This window comes from Danio rerio, chromosome 14 (assembly GCF_049306965.1).
Source record: "Danio rerio strain Tuebingen ecotype United States chromosome 14, GRCz12tu, whole genome shotgun sequence".
Taxonomy (NCBI): Eukaryota; Metazoa; Chordata; class Actinopteri; order Cypriniformes; family Danionidae; genus Danio; species Danio rerio.
Genome location: NC_133189.1, coordinates 45,623,760 through 45,644,626, shown reverse-complemented (window position 1 = coordinate 45,644,626; position 20,867 = coordinate 45,623,760). Strand labels below are relative to the sequence as shown.

Here is a 20,867-nt window from a genome sequence, read left to right as displayed (position 1 = left end):
TGGTTGTACGATTATATAGTCTGAAGAATAATGATGGTTTCATGGTTATCAAGTCTAATGTAAATTCAAGCTTTATATTAGGTAAGTAGCTGTTTAGATTAACTGTTGTTGCCATCTGCGTTCATGCATACATAATCATTTTAATAGTGATTCGTCTAACATATCTTTTGTTTATATTGCCCTAAAAGGCAAGCACAACTCTCACCGTCAGATGTTGTCTACTGCGTGCGCCCTGGAAAGACACAAGTGTGTTGCTCCACTTGTGTGCATAGTGTGACGAGCATCCCATGAAGCTATCAGCATCGTCCTGGAGAGGAACGAGGAACACCTGGGCCCTCTCGTTCCCAACTAATCAGCACCAGCTGCAACTCATCCAAGACCGGCTACATAAGCCACACCAAAAGAACCAGAAAGGGAGAAGCATACGAAGGAAACAGAGCAGTAACACTTATTCTCCCTTTCTTTCCTCCAGACAGCAGTTGGTGACCAATCGGGTTCCTAGACCCATCTTACAGACACTGAGCACCCCACGGATGAAAGAACATCACCCGCTGGAGCATCCCTTTGGATCTTGCACTCATGCACCTTTGTAAATAAATCCACCCTCTGGGATCTAAACTTGAATTCTTTTGTCGTGTGATTCTTCAGCCCATCACACTGGTGGAGAATGCGGGCAGAAGAGTGAAGAATCACCGACACCCAGACTCCCACTCATCTATTAAAAAAAAAAAAAAATTATTATTATTATTTTTTTTCTTCGCTTCCTTTTGTGTGCAGGCGAGCGCTCACTCCCCCTGCAGGATGGATGAACTTCTCCAGCGACTCACCGAGGTCAGCATCCGCCAGCAGCAAGTGGCCGAGCATCTGGCAGCTCGTCAGGACCAGACGGAGCAAGAACTTTTTGCCCTGCGTCTGGCTGCTGCACAACGTGTTCCGCTACCAGACCCTCGTGCCCGAGCCACTCAACTCCTTCCAAAGCTAACCCCTCACGATGATATTGAATCTTATTTACAAATGTTTGAAACCACTGCTACGAATGAGGGGTGGAATGTCGACGACTGGCCGCAGGTCCTGGCTCCCCTGCTGACTGGTGACGCTCAGCGCACCTACTTTTCTCTCCCCGATGGTGCAGCTACCACTTACCAGGACCTGAAACGGGAAATCCTGGCCCATATGGGACTGTCATCCACATGTGCAGCTCAACAGTTTTTTGAGTGGACATGTAAGCCCCATCTGCCGGTCCGTGCCCAAGCAGCGGGTCTCACACGACTTGCGAGACATTGGCTCTTGGAGGAAGACCCAACGCCGAGTCAGGTAGCGGAACGGGTGGTCATCGACAAATTGCTCCGGGCTCTTCCCCGATCCCATCGACGAGTAGTCGGAATGAGAAACCCCTCAACCACCCTGGAGCTCATTGAGGCGATTGAACTGGCGGATGCGACCCTACATCGGGAAGGAGGGTAGAGAGCGCCGCCTTTTCCCCGAAGGGTGGTCCAGGAGCGACGAGCGCCAGAGGGCCCTCAACGACCGGTGAGCAGGCCGACGGTTCCCTCTCCACGGGAGGAGCCCATGCCAACAGAGGTTTCAACACCCCCCTCATGGACCTGGCTGGCAGGCTGCATTGTACACAGAGACCTACCCGAAGGAGCCCCAGAAGCGGATGTCAAGGTCAACGGAAAACCATACCGGGCCCTACTCGATTCTGGTAGTGCGGTTAGTCTGGTACACGCACGGATTTTGGCCCCACGGACTGGGTCAAAGACCTTCCTGCCTATCACCTGTGTCCACGGGGACACCCGTCGGGTCCCTGCCCGTCATGTAACCATTTCAGCCGGCCCTGATACCTGGCCAGTCGAGGTGGGAGTGGTGAGAGATCTGCCAGTTCCTGTGCTCCTTGGGAGAGACTGGCCAGGTTTAGAGCGCCTGTTAGCCGCCGCTTCCCAACCTGCCAGCCCCAGAGGGAGCCGTCACCGTAAAAAGCCCAACCGAAGACCTCGTCAGCGACCCGTCCTTCTGGCATCAGACAGCGGGAGAGATGGTGAGTCCCCCTCTCATAATACTAACCTGTTTTATGATGTCTTTCAACAGGTCACGGGAGGGGGCTCATTTGCTAAGGAACAACAGGGAGACGATACCCAAGTCCGAGTCATAGAGGGAAAAGAAAGTCAGCCTGGTCCCCACCCTCTCCCATACTTTGCTGTCCAGAATGGCCTGCTTTACTGGGTCGCACAGCGGAGGGGGGAGGAAAAACTACTGCTGGTCGTACTCCGATCCAAGACTGAAGCAATACTGGAACTGGCCCACTCCCATCCCATGGCAGGACACCTTGGGGTGGCCAATACAGTCCAGCGGATACGGGACCGTTTCCACTGGCCCAGACTGGAGGCAGATGTAAAGCGGTTCTGCCAGGCCTGCCCCACCTGCCAACGAACCTCACCAAGGACACCTCCCCCGAGTCCTCTAATTCCATTACCAATTATTGAGGTGCCCTTCGAGCGCATTGGGATGGACCTGGTTGGGCCGTTGCCTAAGTCTGCCCGGGGACATGAGCACATCCTGGTGATTGTTGACTATGCTACCCGGTACCCAGAGGCGGTGCCCCTTCGGAAAGCCACCGCCAAAGCCATCGCCCAGGAGCTCTTCTTGCTCTCTAGCCGAGTCGGCATCCCCGCAGAGATCCTGACCGATCAGGGTACCCCCTTTATGTCCCGGCTAATGGCTGACCTCTGCAGGCTGCTGAAGGTGAAGCAGTTGAGGACCACTGTCTATCACCCCCAGACAGATGGTTTGGTTGAACGCTTTAACCAAACACTAAAGCAAATGCTAAGACGGGTCGCCGCGGAGGACAAGCGTGACTGGGACCTTATGCTGCCCTACATTCTCTTCGGGATCCGGGAAGTTCCCCAGGCCTCAACTGGCTTCACCCCCTTTGAGCTCCTCTTCGGACGACAACCCCGTGGCCTCCTGGATGTGGCAAAGGAGGCCTGGGAGCAGCAGCCGGCGGCCCATCGGTCTGTGGTGGAACACGTCAAGCAGATGAGGGAAAAAATCGACCGTGTCATGCCGTTAGTCCGGGAGCATCTGATTACAGCACAAAAGGCCCAACAACGCCACTACAACAGAGCAGCACAAGCACGGGAATTCCAAACAGGAGATCGGGTCATGGTCCTAATTCCAAATGCAGCATGTAAGTTCCTGGCCACATGGCAGGGCCCCTACACGGTATTGGAAAAAATCGGACCAGTGACCTACCGGGTGCAACAACCAGGAAAACGAAAGGCAGATCAGTTGTACCACATTAACCTTCTAAAGAAATGGATTGGAACTAGGGTCCAACTCGCTGCCCTCGCCACTTCTGAACCCGTGGTTGTTGACATCAACCCCCATCTCTCGGCTGCTCAAAAGGGGGATCTGCGGCACCTGATCGGTCAGTTCCCAGATGTGTTCTCTTATCTCCCCGGGCAAACCAGCCTTCTCCAACATGATATACGAACACCGCCAGGAGTCATCATACGGCAGCGGCCCTATCGGGTCCCTGAGGCTCGTCGGCAGGCTATAGAAGAGGAGATAAAACAAATGCTAAAATTAGGGGTGATAGAACCCTCATCAAGTCCATGGTCCAGCCCAATCGTGATGGTCCCCAAATCTGATGGCACCCTCCGGTTCTGCAATGACTTTCGTCGGCTTAATGAAGTCTCAGAATTTGACAGCTACCCCATGCCTCGTGTGGATGAGCTGTTGGACCGCCTGGGAAGGGCCCAGTACATCTCTACCATAGACCTAACCAAAGGCTACTGGCAAGTACCACTGTCTGAGAATGCCAAACCTAAAACTGCCTTTTCCACCCCCAGCGGTCATTGGCAGTACCGGACCCTTCCCTTTGGCCTGCACGGGGCCCCTGCCACATTTCAACGTATGATGGATATCATACTCCGGCCCCACCACGCATATGCCGCAGCATACTTAGACGACATTGTGATCCACTCGGAGACATGGGAGGATCATCTGGACCGTCTACGGAGGGTGCTGTCTGAACTCCGGAGGGCTGGACTCACGGCCAACCCTCATAAGTGCCATCTTGCTCTCTCTGAAGCGAAGTACCTGGGATTCCAAGTGGGAAGAGGACTCATCCAACCCCAAGAAAAAAAGGTTGAAGCTGTCCGCATTGCTCCCAGGCCAGTGTCCAAAACCCAGGTACGAGCATTCTTAGGGTTGGCAGGGTATTATCGCTGTTTTATCCCTAACTTCTCCTCTTTAGCCGCCCCTCTGACAGATCTGACCAGGAAGGGGCAACCAGAGAAGGTAAACTGGACGCCGGCAGCCGAGGAAGCCTTCAGGAGCATCAAGACAGCACTGACCTCAGAACCAGTACTTCGAGCTCCTGATTTTGGCTGTCCCTTCCTGCTGCAGACGGATGCCTCTAACACAGGACTAGGAGCTGTTCTGTCACAGGTTCAGGAAGGGGAAGAGCATCCGATCCTATACATCAGCAGAAAGCTGACCCCAGCCGAGAGAAACTACGCCGCCGTAGAAAAAGAAGCCCTTGCCATCAAGTGGGCAGTCCTGGAGCTGCGGTACTACCTCCTTGGCCGCCAGTTCACCCTGGTTACCGATCATGCACCTCTGCAGTGGATGGCCAGGGCAAAGGACACAAATGCCAGGGTGACAAGATGGTTCCTCGCGCTCCAGGACTTCCACTTCAATGTGCGTCACCGGGCTGGGACTGCCAACGCCAACGCTGATGGACTCTCTCGGATCTGGGCGGCTTTTGCAGGTCTGTCATGGGTCACTCCCCACCCACCCCTTAATTCTCCCCTACTGTCTTATATCATCCACAGGACCAGGACGCCACTTAGGGGGGGGGGAGTGTGACGAGCATCCCATGAAGCTATCAGCATGGTCCTGGAGAGGAACGAGGAACACCTGGGCCCTCTCGTTCCCAACTAATCAGCAACAGCTGCAACTCATCCAAGACCGGCTACATAAGCCACACCAAAAGAACCAGAAAGGGAGAAGCATACGAAGGAAACAGAGCAGTAACACTTATTCTCCCTTTCTTTCCTCCAGACAGCAGTTGGTGACCAATCGGGTTCCTAGACCCATCTCACAGACACTGAGCACCCCACGGATGAAAGAACATCACCCGCTGGAGCATCCCTTTGGATCTTGCACTCATGCACCTTTGTAAATAAATCCACCCTCTGGGATCTAAACTTGAATTCTTTTGTCGTGTGATTCTTCAGCCCATCACAATATATATATATATAGTTGCAAGCGGAAAAGTCGTGATATGGGAACGGCCGCTGCTATAGTTAATCTGGTGTGCGTGCGTATTAGCCTCGTTGTACATACTTGGAATTTTAAACTAGCGCACAGTTGGTAATTTGGCATAACTTTGTTTAACTGCAGCAGTTTTGTTTTATTCTGTTCAACAGAAATATGGCTTAGAGAAGCCTTTACAATTAACTAACTGTGACTTAAAAGCACAGTTAATAGTGAAATCGGCTAACTGTTGCATCCCTATTGACGATATCAATGCATAGTACAAAAAGCCTTTTCTACAAACACATCCAAATGTTTTCGGCTGCCCGCGCCACTCGCTTATGGTGACTCACGCTCTGCGCAGCCTTTAACTGCAGCTCATGCTGCATTGAACAGACGCCATCACTTCATATAGCGGCCGTTTTTTGACTAAACTAAAGTTATTTTAGATGTCTTGGTCACACTATTTGGAGGGCCAGAACAAATTGCCTTGGGGGCTAGGTTTGGCCCGCAGGCCGCCATTTGAATACCCCTGCCAATACAGTCATGTGAAAAAAATAGGACACCCTATTAAAGCCCGTGTATTTTGTAAGGTTTTTTAATAAATGGTTATCTAATCTGAATTTTACCAATACTGAAAGATTAAGGTAATATTACTAAACAAATAAAACTGAAAAAGGTAATAATAATCAAGGTCTTTTGTAGATTTAATTCTACAAAAATGCATATTCTAACTGAGGGAAAAGTTAGGACACCTCATATTTATTCACACTTAAAATAGATCAAATCACAGACAGATGTACCACATCAGGTGCACGTTATTCAAAAAGTGTTACTTAGCATTTTGAATGAGGCGTGCCCTTTCTAAACCTCTGAAATTTATTTTGGTGTGCTCCTGACTGTTGAAGTGAGAATGCGCACCATGGTGAGCGCAAAAAAGCTGTCTTCAGAAAAAGAATTGTAGCAGCCTAAGATTCTGGTAAGGGATTTAAAAACATCTCAAAAGATTTTAAAAATTAGCCATTCCACTATCCATAAAATAATCTATAAGTGGAATCTAAAATAATCTATAAGTGGCAGTTTAGAACAACTGCCCACATACCCAGGCTCTGACTTCTGTTGATGTGAAAGTGCATTTGTGAGGAGGAAACCTTTGCTTTCTAAGAAAAACATCAAAGCTAGACTGAAGAAAGAATATTGACAAAGACCAGAACTTCTGGAGTAATTCCTTTAACAGATAAGTCTAAAATTGACATGATAGACAGATGACATGTTTGGTGTAAACCAAAGACAGCATTCCAGGAAAAGAACCCCATACCAACTGTGAAACACACAGTTGAAAGTGTCATAGTTTGGGGTTGCTGGTCAGCTCACCATCATAGAATCTGCCATTAACTTTACAGTGTATCAGAAGGGTGCTTGAGGTGCTGGTCTACACATTAGACCAGGGGTGGCCAATCCTGTTCCTGGAGATCTACCTTCCTGCAGATATCAGTTGCAACCCTTATCAAACACATCTGTCTGTAATTATCAAGTGGATTTCAGGTCCTAATTAATTGGTTCAGGTGGGTTTGATCAGGGTAGGAGCTAAACTGTACAGAAAGGTAGATCTCCAAGAACAGGATTGAGCACCCCTGCATTAGACTATCTGTCCAAAACTTAAAGCTGAAACAGAACTGGACCATGCAACACGACAATGACCCAAAACATACGGGTAAATCAACCATGGACTGGCTGAAAACTGGCTGAAATGGACAGTTTTGGAATGACCAAGTCAAAGCCCAGATCATAATCCTATTGAGATGCTGTGGGGTGACTTGAAACAAGCTGTGCATGCACACCTCTCAGACATCTCATAGCTGAAAGAATTACACTTTTTTTCAGACATGATATTAGAGACTGGTAGATGGCTACAAGAAACATCTTAGTAATTTCAGCCAAAGGGGGTAACACTAGCTATTAAGGGATAGGGTGTCTTAACTTTTTCGTCAGATAGAATATGCATTTTTGTAGAAAATCATTCACAGAAGATCTTGAAAGTTTTTTTTTGTTTGTTTTAAATGTTTATTTATGTACCTTAATTTTTTTGTATTGTTAAAATTAGAATTAAGGGTGCTTTCACACCTGCCTTATTCAGTTCAGTTGAAACACTCTAGAGTTCGTTTTCCCTCTTGGTGCAGTTTGTTTGGGCAGGTGTGAATGTAGCTAATGTACTCGAGTGCACACCAAAAGCGGACCAAAAATGCGTACTTTTCGTGGTTGGGTCTTTTTTAGTTTGCATCATGTTCTCACCACAAACAAACTACTCCAGGGTTCTTTTGAAAGCAATTAGTCCATAAAGTACGCTTTCAAACAAACCCTGGAGTGGTTTGTTTGTGGTGAGAACATGATCCAAACTAAAACAGGCCTAACCGCAAAAAGCTACATCTGCCGTAGTACGAAGCGATGTGCATAATATAATGTGGAGGAAAAATATTTGTTGACAGCGCTTTACCAACAATTTTAAACAGAGAGAGAGGGAAAGCTGATGGATCATTGATGATATTTCCGGAAGATGACGATGTCGCAGTTTAGCTAAGCAAAGATTATTTATAAACTAATTTTGAGAGAATCACATGCTTATGATTGACACGGCTGGCCCTGAGTCAAGCTAATGTTCGAACCACCAATCAGACGATTCGTAACTCAGTATAAATAACCAAGTATCTTACCTTTAGTCATCTTCATCTTGAAGAATCCCCCCTTCCACCCCCTCTCCTCCTCTTTTTTTTCTATAGGGCAGCACAGCAGCCCAGTGGCTAGCAGTGTGGCCTTACAGCAAGAATGCCTCTGGTTCGAGTCTCTACCCGGCCAGTTGGCATTTCAGTGTGGAGTTCATGTTCTCCCCGTGCTCGCGTGGGTTTTCCCCGGGTCCTCCTGTTTCCTCCCACAGTCCAAAACATGAGACATATGTAAATTGACTAAACCAAGTTCTCGAGATCTAACTGAGCTCAAATTCCCCTCTCACCCTGCAAACGGGAGGGAGCCCCGGGCTCGAGGATCTTATGAGCTCAGGGCTCTCTCCCGGAAGAGCATGCCAAACTAGCTTACCAATCATCAGCTAAGTGTGAACTCTTGACATTAATTCACACCTTCTCCTGAAGTGACTTGCTATGCACCTTCGCCATTTGCAATGCATTAATAACATTGTTTTCCAGCTGCAGCAGTGCTTCATTCTCAAATTATATAGTTTGTCTAAAGTGATGTATACAAACAATATAGTATACTATAACCAGGGATACAACCAGTCAGCACAGTCGTCCCTCCATAGTAAAAAGACACATTTTGTATCTGCCGATTTGTTTACTTGTGGGAGTTCCATTTGTCATAGTGTTAATTCTGACCAATCGAAAAGAAGTTTAGAAAATCTGTTCAATAACATCTAGCCAATGGGTGATGTGGATTTTTTTTGACTGGTTCAGACCAAAACAATCAGTTTGGTGTGAAAAGCACCCAAATACTGCAGAAAAATGCTACAGTGCATTATTTGTTGCCCTTGGTCCGGACCAAATGAACCGAACCACAGATGTGAAAGCACCCTAAATAACCATTTGATTAATTAAACCTTACAAAATACCCAGGCTTTCATAGGGGGTCCTAATTATTTACATGACTGTATTTTAATAGTTTTATTTCCATTTATATCCAGATTTTCACCATAAAATAATAATATTTAAATAGAAACCCACCTTATAAGCTATTTAGGAGAATAGCACAGAAGAATACCAGTAAAATCTGTGTGAAAGCACACCTGAAGCCAAGAAACATAATAGTGACCCAGGAAAATATTGCTGAGATGAGCTCCAAAAGATAGTTCTTTTTTATCTAGAATTCAAAGCTATATGTGTGCTGCAAATCTAACACTACCCACACCTCTAACAGCAGCAAACCTACAGCGAAGCAGCTTCATGCTGTGAGGCCGCTTTTTATCAGCAGAGCCGGAGCATCTTGTTAAAATAGAAAAGAAGTCAGGATCCTGAAAATACAGTGAGATGGAAATGAATTTGTTTTCCTTAAAACAAAAACACAGTACTGACACAAATAGGTAAATGCTCTACGTTGTCTTGGTGCACCATTATCATGTGACTAACCTAAATGGCCTGGGGCCTCATGTACGAAGACTTGCGTGGAAATCATACTAAAACATTGCGTACGCACAAAGCTGTAAATGTTTGTACGCAGAAAAAAATTCAGATGTATGAAACAGTGTGTACGCCGAATCCCACGCATATTCTTTTGTACATCTGATTGAACGTGAAACTGAGCACAACATACACGAGCGCAAAACCCCTCCCTGCCTCCTCCCCCGTATGAATATGCTAATGACTCTACTTTGGCAAAACCCAACGAAAAGCAATGGCAAAAGCAAGCAAAAAGAGAAACTTTGAACAGAATGTGAATTGGAGGTGCTCCTTTCAGAGGTAGATCGGAGGAAAACGGTGTTATTTGCAAGTTTGTTCTCCGGAATTAACAACAAAAGAAAAAAAATAGAGTTTGAGAGTTTAGCTGATGCGGTTAACACAGTTGGGTCTGAACATCGCACTGTGTGGATTTAAAAAAGAAATAGTGTGATTTATAGGTATAAAATGTTTTGGTATTCTGAACAGTCTTAGTGGCGCAGCTCGTAAAAAGTATGTCAACGACATACTTTTTGACACGTTAGAGCATGAACTCGGTTCGAATCCAGCGTCTGATGAACTCATTTTTCTTTTTTTCCCTGCTACGTATCAGATTTTGCCTATTGTTTATCACGAGAAAGACAAGTAGGAATCATTAATAAGTATATGCATCATATTTTATTTGCACATTTATTGAATGGAAATGAATTCATCTTCAGATGGTGCCTTTATAGCAATGTGTGTGCAGTAGATAGCTCCGATTACCTTGGGAAAACAGGCGACCGCTGCAAATTGCGCTTACACAACTGCCTCTAGGAGTCGCCAATGGAAATAAAACAGACACGCACAAAAAATGTGCGTATGCCAGCCATGAAGCTGGTGTGGTGCTGCGCACATTCCCACGTTCATTTCATCCTTAGTAAATCCAAACGTGAGGCATTCTGAGCGTGAAACCTGGCGTACGCAAAGTTTTTGTGCGTACGCAGCGTTGATACATGAGGTCCCTGGTGCGAGTCTAAAATGGTACATACTTCACCCATGACTTAATGCGGTCATTGCTGCATTAGCTTTGCAATATATTGCCGATTGTTACCATGTCTTGTGGACATTCAGTTAACACGTGATGCAGGGATTTTGCTCATATTAAAGGAGACCTACAGTTGAAGTCAGAAATATTAGCCCTTGTGTTAAAGAACCCTTATTATGGGTTTTTGAAAATGACCTTTCATGCAGTGTGTAACACAGCTCTAAGTGAAGTGAAATGCCCAGCTAAGGCTTAAATCTGAAAGTGGACAGTGTTTAAAACTATTGATTCATCTATAAAAGAGTCAACTCATAGTGTTTCAAATGAATCGTCTTGATAGGGAGTCTTTAGCTGTTTCAAACCCGGAAAAATTGAAACCTGCGGTCCCGCCCACAAACACAGTAGCAAAGAAAAAGAAGAAGACAAACCCTGTTGCAAATCCCGGTTTAATCAAGTCAGCTGGATATTATTGGAAGTGTGAGGGAAACACACACTGTGTTTTCTCTACCCAAAGAAGAGGCTGTGAAGAGTCAGTGGTTGAAGTTTATTTTTGCAAAAATACCTCAGCATTATAACCCAGCCTGCGTGTTTCAGGCAGCCTCTGCGATTTGGGGGTGGCTGAGATTATAGGAATTTTCTGGGATAAATAACAAAATGGGTGGGTGGCTGGAGATGGGTCTGAAATACGGAAGCCTTCCAGGAAAAACAGGAGTGTTGGCAGGTATGCTCACACATACACTCTGCACTCTGACTACTTCTATATTGTTGATAAGCCATGGTGGCCATTTCACTCTGTCTTGCGATGAACGCTGTCAACCAATCGCAACAGGCTGTCATCGGTCCAATCAGCGCAGTTTAGCTTCGCGCTAATGAGGGGTTTGGGAACAAATGAATGACTGAACGATTCATATGGGAGTCGCTTGGATAATTTAGATAAAAATAAATGCGGATTATAAGACCATAAAAGTGTTTTTTCAATGCATATTACTGTTGTTGGAGACCCCCAAAACCAGAATATGACCCTATTTCATGTATAATAGGGGATCAATTTAAACTCTTTTATATCTTTCCCACAATTTCTGTTTAACGGAGAAATTTTTTTTCAACATGTTTCTAAACATAATAGTTTAAATAACTGATTTATTTTATCTTTGCCATGATGACAGTTCATAATATCTTACTAGATGCATTTCAAGATATTATAGTATTCAGTTTAAAGTGCAATTTAAGGGCTTAACTAGATTAATTAGGTTAACTAGGCAAGTGGGGGTAATTAGGCTAATCATTGTATGACAGTGGTTTGTTCTCTAGACATTGCTTAAGAGGCCTAATGATATTGACCTTAAAATGTTTGCTGCTATGATGACAATTATAATATCTCCTTCCTATGTCACTCTACACATGCTGGGTGAAACGCTTGGTTGGTTGGCCTGTTTTCCATGGTGCTTTCTTTGTTGGTAGATGCACCAGGGACTTGATTATAGCACTCAAACTGGTTGAAATCACATTTTTATCATGTACACAGACACGGACAGATTAGTTGGTATCCTTGAGTTTGTCCAGGTCAGTTTCATTAGTTTGCTTATTATTTAATGCTTCTTTTGAACCACATTTTAAAATCAATATTTAATTTTCATCAGTTTATTTATTTATTTATTTATTTATTTATTTATTTATTTATTTATTTATTTATTTCATTTACTTATTTATTCATTTATTTTTTATTATTTATTTATTTGTTTGTTTATTTGCTTACTTATTTATTCATGTATTTATTCATTCATTTATTTTCATTTTTCAATTTCATTTCATTTTGTAATTTCTGATGTATCATTGCTTTTTCTGTTTCAACACTGTAAAAAAGTTGACTCGGCTTAAAATTTTAAGGCAACTTGCTTGCACAGCATTTAGCTTTTTTTTTTTTTTCTTTTTTTTACAGTGAAGTTATTTCAGTGACCACTGTGGGTTTTTCTTTCTTCAGTGGAAGGGTATTACTCAAAAATGATTTCTGCTCCTTGTTTAAACTACTTTTAAAATGAGCCGAAGCCACACAATTCTTGAGTTTTTGGTGCACAACTTAATTGTTAAGTTAAAAGATAACTTAAAGGATTTGCTTTGAGAGGCTGCGCGATGGCGTAGTGGGTATCACGTTCGCCTCACATCAAGAAAGTCGCTGCTTGAGCCTCGGCTGGGTTACTTGCCATTTCTTTGTGGAGTTTGCATGTTCTCCCCCCATTGGCGTGGGTTTTCCCCCACAAGTCCAAAGACATGCTGTACAGGTGAATTGGTTAAGCTAAATTGTCTGTAGTGTATGAGAGTGGATGAGAGTTTATGGATGTTTCCCAGTTATGGGTTGCAGCTGGATCATGCGTTAAACTTAAGCCGGAAAAGTTGGCAGTTTATTCCGCTGTGGTGACCCCAGATTTATAAAGGGACTAAGCGGAAAAGAGAAGGAATGAATGAATGATTTGTGTTGGGACAACATGAAGGAATAGTGTGGAACCCAGCATTTTTTACACGCCTGTATGTTATGAGTAACTTGTCCTGTGTGTTTATATATATATATATATATATATATATATATATATATATATATATATATACCTGTATACACACAACCCTTGTTACCTCTGCCAAATTTTATCTGTTTTTTTTTTTTTTTTTTTATGTCGCTGCAAACCCTGAGCTTATTACCGTCTTGTCTAAAAAAGTTAGTACACTGTAAAAAAATTTGCAGTTTTCCACATTTTGTGATTCATGATTTTTATTTTTTATTTTTCCCCATATATTTATGCTTTTGAATTGCATTATGTGACCTTGATCTTTCCTCCAACAACTTTTACCCTTGAAAAGTTTGAGAAAGTTACTTTTATTTACATAGTTTAAGGTGATAATAGTTTATAGTTTAAGGTGATATATTGTCTTGGTTGGTGTTGCATATTCCTGCACAAAACCTTGTAATCATATGCCAGTACATTTGTTGTTATTTTAAAGAGTTATTTCTCTATATATTTTTCTGATACATTCTAGTAATTTCAAACTACTACAATGTTTAGTTTTGGCCAAAGGAGAAATGATCGTGTCCAATTAAAGGCTCCTGCACACCCCGACGCTTTTCGTGTAAGTTTATCGTCAGCATTTTACGAGATGTTTTTCCGCATTCAAACCCACGCAATTTTCACTGGCATCAAGCAGAAGAGTATGCAAAATCCCTTCTTGACGTTAGATGGCGCTACACAACTTTAAGTTTCCGACACTCGCTTGTAACACAGAAGAAGAGGAAGAGAGGAAGTTCACATGCTTGTTGTTAAAGTTACAAGTGACTCGAACAAGCATAGATGGTTCAAGCAGCAGCTTCAGCTCTAGCGATGAAGAAATTATTATTGCTCAGCAGAGCAATAAGAAGCTCCACGTTCATATCGCCTCTGGGCATCTTCTTCAATGTGTGCTTGCATTGACAGTTTTGTGCTTGAGCGCCTCCAAGTGCTGTTTACTGTAACCAAAGAGCTTAGAACGACCAAGAGGCGACACTCAATAGAACGTTCCATTTCAAAAGCAGCGCCCAGCAACAGCCCTGAATTCCGGCATTTTGGAGTGAAAGTGATCGGCCGTCCATTGGATCTTACTACTGTCACGATGGCAAGCAGCCGCTTTGTTTTTTATTTATTTATTTATCACATTAAAGCTGAGATACAACCTGAAAGAAGACAATACAACACTTATTATCACAATCATCAGCACTTTTAATAGTTTATTTTACAGACTTATAATATGCTGTTGTTCTATTGGAGTTTCCATTCCAAAATGGCCGATGACATTAATGGCTGTTTACCAAATTACACTAGAGTGTCGCCTCTTGGTCATTCTAAGCTCTTTGCTGTAACTTCAGCAGCTCTGTCTACGTGAACTAAAGTGTCAATCTGATTGAAGGAGAAGGTTTTAACGCGGCGCTTAAAATAAAAAAAAAACTATCATAACACGTTTTTTTTTTTTTAAATGACGCTTTTGCGCCTGTCGTTTTGCACGATGGTGTGCACGATCAAATTCACGCGCTTTATACATTAAACGTTAACGGAAAACGCGAGCAAAAACGTCTCGGTGTGCACGGACCTTGAACCTGGTTTCTCTCAAGGTTTTTTGTTCTTCATTTTTGTTAGTTGGTGAAGTTTGTTTCTCACCACTGGTTTGCTCAGTTTGGGACTTGTGGACCTGCACATTGATGGATTTGCTCTTCAGTGTCTGGACTTTCAGCAAAGAAAATTAAACCACACTGAACTGAACTAAACTAAACTGCAGCTCTGAAAACTGGACTAAGGCGTTTGCAATTGACTTAAACTTCTGTTAAGCTGCTTTGACACAATTTACATTATAAAAGCGCTATAGAAATAAAGGAAAAATAAACTTTATTGAATTTAAAGTCACTTTGTTAAACGGTAGTTGAATTTTCAACATTAAAAGTCGACAGAGCAGAGATCAAAATTCCATACTGCAATTCACAACCGCAAATAAACATAAAACTCTTGTGAATCACAAAATACAGCCGCTGTTAATTAACAGATTTGTTTTTATAGTGTAGTATCTGCACATAGATCCACCTCTTCCCTTTGCCTCGACCACTCATAAATACATGTCCCCTTTAAATGAATATACTGTATGTTTTCTGTTGTTTATTTCCCTCCCTGTATTCCCCTAGGTTTGTCAGTGTGTTTTGAGTGGCATGTATATATAACGGGCTGGAAATAATGCAGTTGTTAGTGTCAGCTGCATGCTGGGAGTCTGAGGGTTATTAAAACACAAGGTTCTTCTCTCTCAATCCTGTCTGCAGCATCAGCTGGGAGGCCGACAGAACCTGAATGTCTCGAAAACAATTCCAGTCTGTGTGGGCAGGTGGCTAAACGACTCGCTTATATTTTATTTATCATGTTGTGAAAATGCGATTCCAGCAAACAGATCACATTTTGTCCCATGAGTTCCTCCATGTAAATGCAGGGCAATGGGTTGAGACGTGCTTTCCTGTTTTATTACATGCTGAGACATCACAGAGATGTGTTTTGCTGCTCGCTATGCATTACTCTTCTTTTGACATGCCAGGGTTGAAGATCGGGGCTTTTTATTTAGTTAAAGCTATGACTTACTGGGTAGTAATGTAGGTAGTTTGTGGTGTTTCTTTAAATGTTTTATATAATATTTACATATGTAATGCTGTAAAATATATATTTTTTGTTTTTTGTTATTATAAAATATAACCAATGCACCAGTCGTATATTTTATAACAACAACAACAATAAGAGTAATAATAATAATTGTAATAATAATAATAATTTTTTTTTTATTTATTTATTATTATTTCATGTTATCTTGTAACAATTTTACAACACAACCAAACCAAAGTAAAACCAATGTACAGTCATAAGTATTATTATGATTAATAATGATAATTATATATATATATATATATATATATATATATATATATATATATATATATATATATATATATATATATATATATATATAAATATAATAATAATAAACAGTAAATAACAGTAAATCCAAACCAAAGAATAAACAAATTTGTACTTACTTTTTATTTGATACAATTTTTTTCTTTTTTTAAATTGAAAAGTTAAGAATTTACTGTAGTGTTTTTGAGAGTATTGTTTTATTGATTGTTTGGTGCCTATTTTACATTATTAAAAAAATGTAATTCTAAAATAAGATTTAAAGTGTCCATTGATTTCAGATTTAGTTTTTGGTTTGAACGAATACATTTTGACACAATGTAGCTTTTATTAGTGGCACGGTGGCACAGTGGGTAGCGCTGTCGCCTCACTGCAAGAAGGTCACTGGTTCGAGCCCTGGCTGGGTTTAGTTGGCATTTTTGTGTGGACTTTGCATGTTCTCCCCGTGTTCACGTTGGTTTCTTCCAGATGCTCCGGTTTCCCCCAAAGACAAAAGTCTGGTTTCCCCCAAAGTCCAAAGACATGCGCTAGGTGAATTGGGTTAGCTTAATTGTCTGTAATGTATGTGGTTTTTTGTCCTGGTCCTCCAGGTTGGGAGTTGAAAATTGGGCTAGCGAGCCACCTTGTAAAAATTAGATGTTACGAAACACCAACATGGTGTGGCTAAATATACTTAAAATATACTTAGAACCTTGATATTAACGGCCCTGGGAGTAAGTATATCTTTTATATCTAAAATCAAAAAAGTTTTTAAAAAGTACAGTATTTACATGTGTACAAATATACATAAATACAGCGTATAAATACAGCATTTATTTATATTTATTCTCTGTAAAAAAAAAAAAAAAGTGTTGCCTAAAAGCTTTTGTTGAATCAACTGATCTTTTCTGGTCATCATGAATGTACAGTTGAAGTCAGAATTATTACTCCCCAAAATGATGTTTAACACAGCAAGGAAATTAGTGTGTCTGATAATATTTTTTTTTCTGGAGAAAGTCTTATTTGCTTTATTTTGTCTAAAATAAAGCAGTTATTAATTTTGTAAACACCATTTTAAGGTCAAAATTATTAGGCCCTTTTAAGCAATTTTTTTCCCCCCGATAGTCTACAGAACAAACCATCGTTATACAGTAACATGCCTAATTACCCTAACCTGCCCAGTTTACCTAATTGCCCTAGTTAAGTCTTTAAATGTCACTTTAGGCTCTATAGAAGTGTCTTAAAAAATATCTAGTAAAATATTCTTTACTGTCATCATGGCAAAGATAAAATAAATCAGTTATTAGAAATGAGTTATTAAAACTGTTATGTTTAGAAATGTATTGAAAAAAATCTCTCCGTTAAACAGAAATTGGGGGGAAAATAACCAGGGGGGCTAATAATTCAGAGGGTTAATAAATTCTGACTTCAACTGTACATCATTCAAACTGACAAAAGATGTTAAGTTAAACTTTGTATAACTAAAAAAGCTATAAATATAAAATAAAACATTTGTTGTCTGGACTTTTTGTCATATAATTGTATTTTTTTTCTGCTGTATATGTTTTTAAGTAGACATTCTGGTGAAGCCTACATATGCTGTTGTCTCACTATAATATATGCTGTTGTCTCAGTATGTTTCAGCAGGGAATAACATTCTGAAACCCTTAGAAATAATAAAACTGAAATGGTGACAAGGTGCCTTAAGAGTATGTCCCTAGACTGTAGATATATGGATGTTTTTTCATTTCATTCCTTTAGTGCTGTGATCTCAGTGCTGTCTAAGTTTGACCATGGGCCCGTGCCCTGTGGCGGCCTGTCGTTTGCTGTGTTGGCAGGGTACGGCTTGAGGCCTTTTCGGACAACAGCGGGAAGCTCCAGCTGTCCCTACAGGAGATCATCGAATGGCTGACAGCTAAAGACGAGGAGCTGTCCGAGCAGCTGCCCATCGGAGGAGACGTCGGGGCAGTGCAGCACCAGCGGGAGTTTCACCAGGTTGGCTGAACACACTCACTCATGCTGTCTTCCCTCGCATTAGCATATCTCTTCTCTTGCTGACTTTGCGCTTGAACACGGTTAATCTTGTCATCTATCAACATAACAGAGTCAATTCAATATTTAAGACTGCAATATGGCAGCAGGAGCTCAGAAGGGATGACATTAAATATCCGAGCCCACCCACCTGTAAGTTAATAAAAAGCCTCGGAATCCATTATCAAGATACAAAAGTAGACCTGAATAAAACATGTTAATTGAAAACCGGAAACCCCCCTCTGTTTATAACTCACAAAGAGATCAACAATTAATAGAACAAAAAGAACAGAGGAGGCAAAATATGCATTCGGAGTTAGTCGTTTAAGATGTGTGTTATTTGATCTATTATTCTTGTTTTATTTGTCCAATTAAAGAGTCAATTAATGACAGAATGAATAAACTGCCATCATTTATCAAACCTGTACTCAGTAGTTAAAGTTAGCTACTCTGCATTTTCACACAGCTGAATAGGTCAAAGGTAAGTCGTTTGTAACAGACTCAGAGCTCTGTTTTAACAATCTAAGCACAAAGTCTAAAGCGCATGGTGCAAAAGCAATAACGGCATGTCTGAATTTACTATTGTTATTTTAAGGACTGAAAAATACAGTTTGTGCCGTGGCGCATGGTCTAACAGGGTTGGGCTCATTTTCTTAATGAGTCATGGGTGTGTTTTGAACATAACATGCATTAAACCAATCAGTCTCATCTCCCATTCCTTTTAAGAGTCAGTTGCATCACGCCATGGCACATTTGCTTTTTACAAGGTGGACTTTGTAAGTGGAAAAACTGAATGCTTCACTTGCGAAAAAAGAGTTAAACAGACCATCTACAGCGTTAGGATTAAGAACAAGCCTCTTCCATTCAGTCTCTTTACTTTCTTTTTACTTTTACTCCTTTACTTTCGTCGATAAGGAAACGATGTTGTACCCACTCCACTGAAGACATCCATTAACTTACATATTTCTTTTAGTTTGTTAAGCTCGAAAATTTGTTTCAAAACTATTTCTAAATTCAGTTGTAATGTCCAGAAAACGAATAAATGAACAATAATAATGAAGAGTGGTCAAAAAACTTGGAGTTAAATCCAAATACACGTCCTATTCTTATGCCCTATGGTGATGAGTTTGTCTCCAAAACCTGACAGATAGGCAAATCTAAACTTGTTTTTATTAAAACCAATATAAATATACATATAAATAGTAATAATAATAATAATAATGAATAATAATAATAATAATAATAATAACATTATACAAATGCAAATTATCATGAATAAACTGAAAAAAAAACCCTGAGATGAGGAATTCATAGAGGTAGTGATTTTTATATTTATATAGAACATTTGAATCCTTTAATGTTTTTTCATATGTAAAGATATTTGTGTATTGCTGTACATTCTGTGTGTATTAAGCAATGTGTAAGCATTTGGACTTGCATAAGCACATAACTAACATTTGCTTATTATAATAATCTGTAGTTTGCATTCTTACAACTGGCTTTGATGAGCTGAGAGAGGATCATGTGAACTCTACTGGTGCTCCTATTGGCTGTCGCTCAATAAATTTGTTCTTCATTTGCATAAAGTTGAAGGATTCTCAACTTTGTCGCATCGCTCCATACACCCAATGCTCGCTGTCAACAGAGGTCACCAAAAGTCACTATCTCTCGGCCAGGGGTGTCTAAACTCTGTCCTGGAGGGCTGGTGTCCTGCAAAGTTTAGTTCCAACCCCAATCAGACACATCTGGGCTACCTAATCAAGCTCTTACTAGGCTTTCTAGAAACATCCTTGCAGGTGTATTGAGGCAAGTCGGAGCTAAATTCTGCAGGACACCGGCCCTCCAGGACTGAGTTTGGACACCCCTGGCATAGACGATGGTCGACGGAAGTTGCTCACTCTCTGTTGAAATAAACACTTGCTTGTCGATTTGCCACTGCAAGGTGCTCATAGTGCGAATAAGGCTTAATGTCGGTCTCGTTTTAAAAATAAAAGTACCACAAACCCAGTTAACACAAGCTTAAACTTAAAAATAGGCTAAATACTAATATTGTTGTAATCTCACTGAGAAACATTGTAGCCAATCATGTGTATATATATTTCTAATCTTATGTGGATCATCAGAGCTGGGGTTTTTGTTTGTATTGGCCTGTTTTTCACTGGGATTTTACACTTAAAATTTACACGACAGCAAGGAAACAATCGTGTTCGAGGCATATGGTCTGTCAATTCCATGTACCGAAGTTGTATTATGTAGCTATCCTTATAAGTATACGCAAATTTTCAATCTATGGCACCTGTACAATCACTATCTGGGTATCTCAAAATGAACCTAAAAACACAAAATATTAATCATGTAAATTTTGTTTGAGAAATAAATCTAGATTTTCATTTCTTACTCATAAAAAAGATTGAATCAGTGATTGACTTTAATCAGTATGTGAGGGAATTACAGAAATGGATTACCTGATTCATTGAAGTGATCTGACTCAAAACAAAGCTTCGTTCATGGATCACATCACTACTTTGCAGAGAAACTCAGATGAACCAAGAAAAGCAGGGGTGGATGTCAGGATTTTGTGTCATTTGGGTTTAAAAATGATGAGCGATTTGTCATTTTAGGTGAGTTCTGGCTTTAAATATGTACCACTCTCCTGCACACACACATTAAATTTAGCATTCAAACATGTTCTTTCTCCCAGTTTACAAACCCACTCTCCCAGATAAACAGACGCCTTGTAATTGGTCCTGTACTACTGCAGGATACTGTTTCCATCTTAGCACCAATTTCCAGTGCTGTCAGCTGAATAAAGCAGGGGGGAAAAGCAGTACTGTGAGGAGAGAGAGAGAGAGAGAGAGAGAGAGAGAGAGAGAGAGAGAGAGAGAGAGAGAGAGAGAGAGAGAGAGATCTTTTTCTCTGTGACTGACACATTGAGAAATCAGCCTCCAAATT

The 20,867-nt window shown here is 41.4% G+C and overlaps 1 protein-coding gene across 11 annotated transcripts in view; it reads left to right on the top strand.

Moving 5' to 3' along the window:
• The window catches only part of drp2 (dystrophin related protein 2), a 336,153-nt gene that overhangs the window by 204,683 nt on the left and 110,603 nt on the right, over window positions 1-20,867 (top strand). For all 11 annotated transcript variants that reach the window (XR_012389521.1, XR_012389524.1, XR_012389523.1 and 8 more), the window contains 1 exon segment: window positions 17,723-17,879. Coding sequence is in view for 7 of the 11 variants with exons in the window: in XM_073921452.1 (XP_073777553.1) it covers window positions 17,723-17,879 (157 nt within the window). In the remaining 4 variants the exon portion in view is untranslated.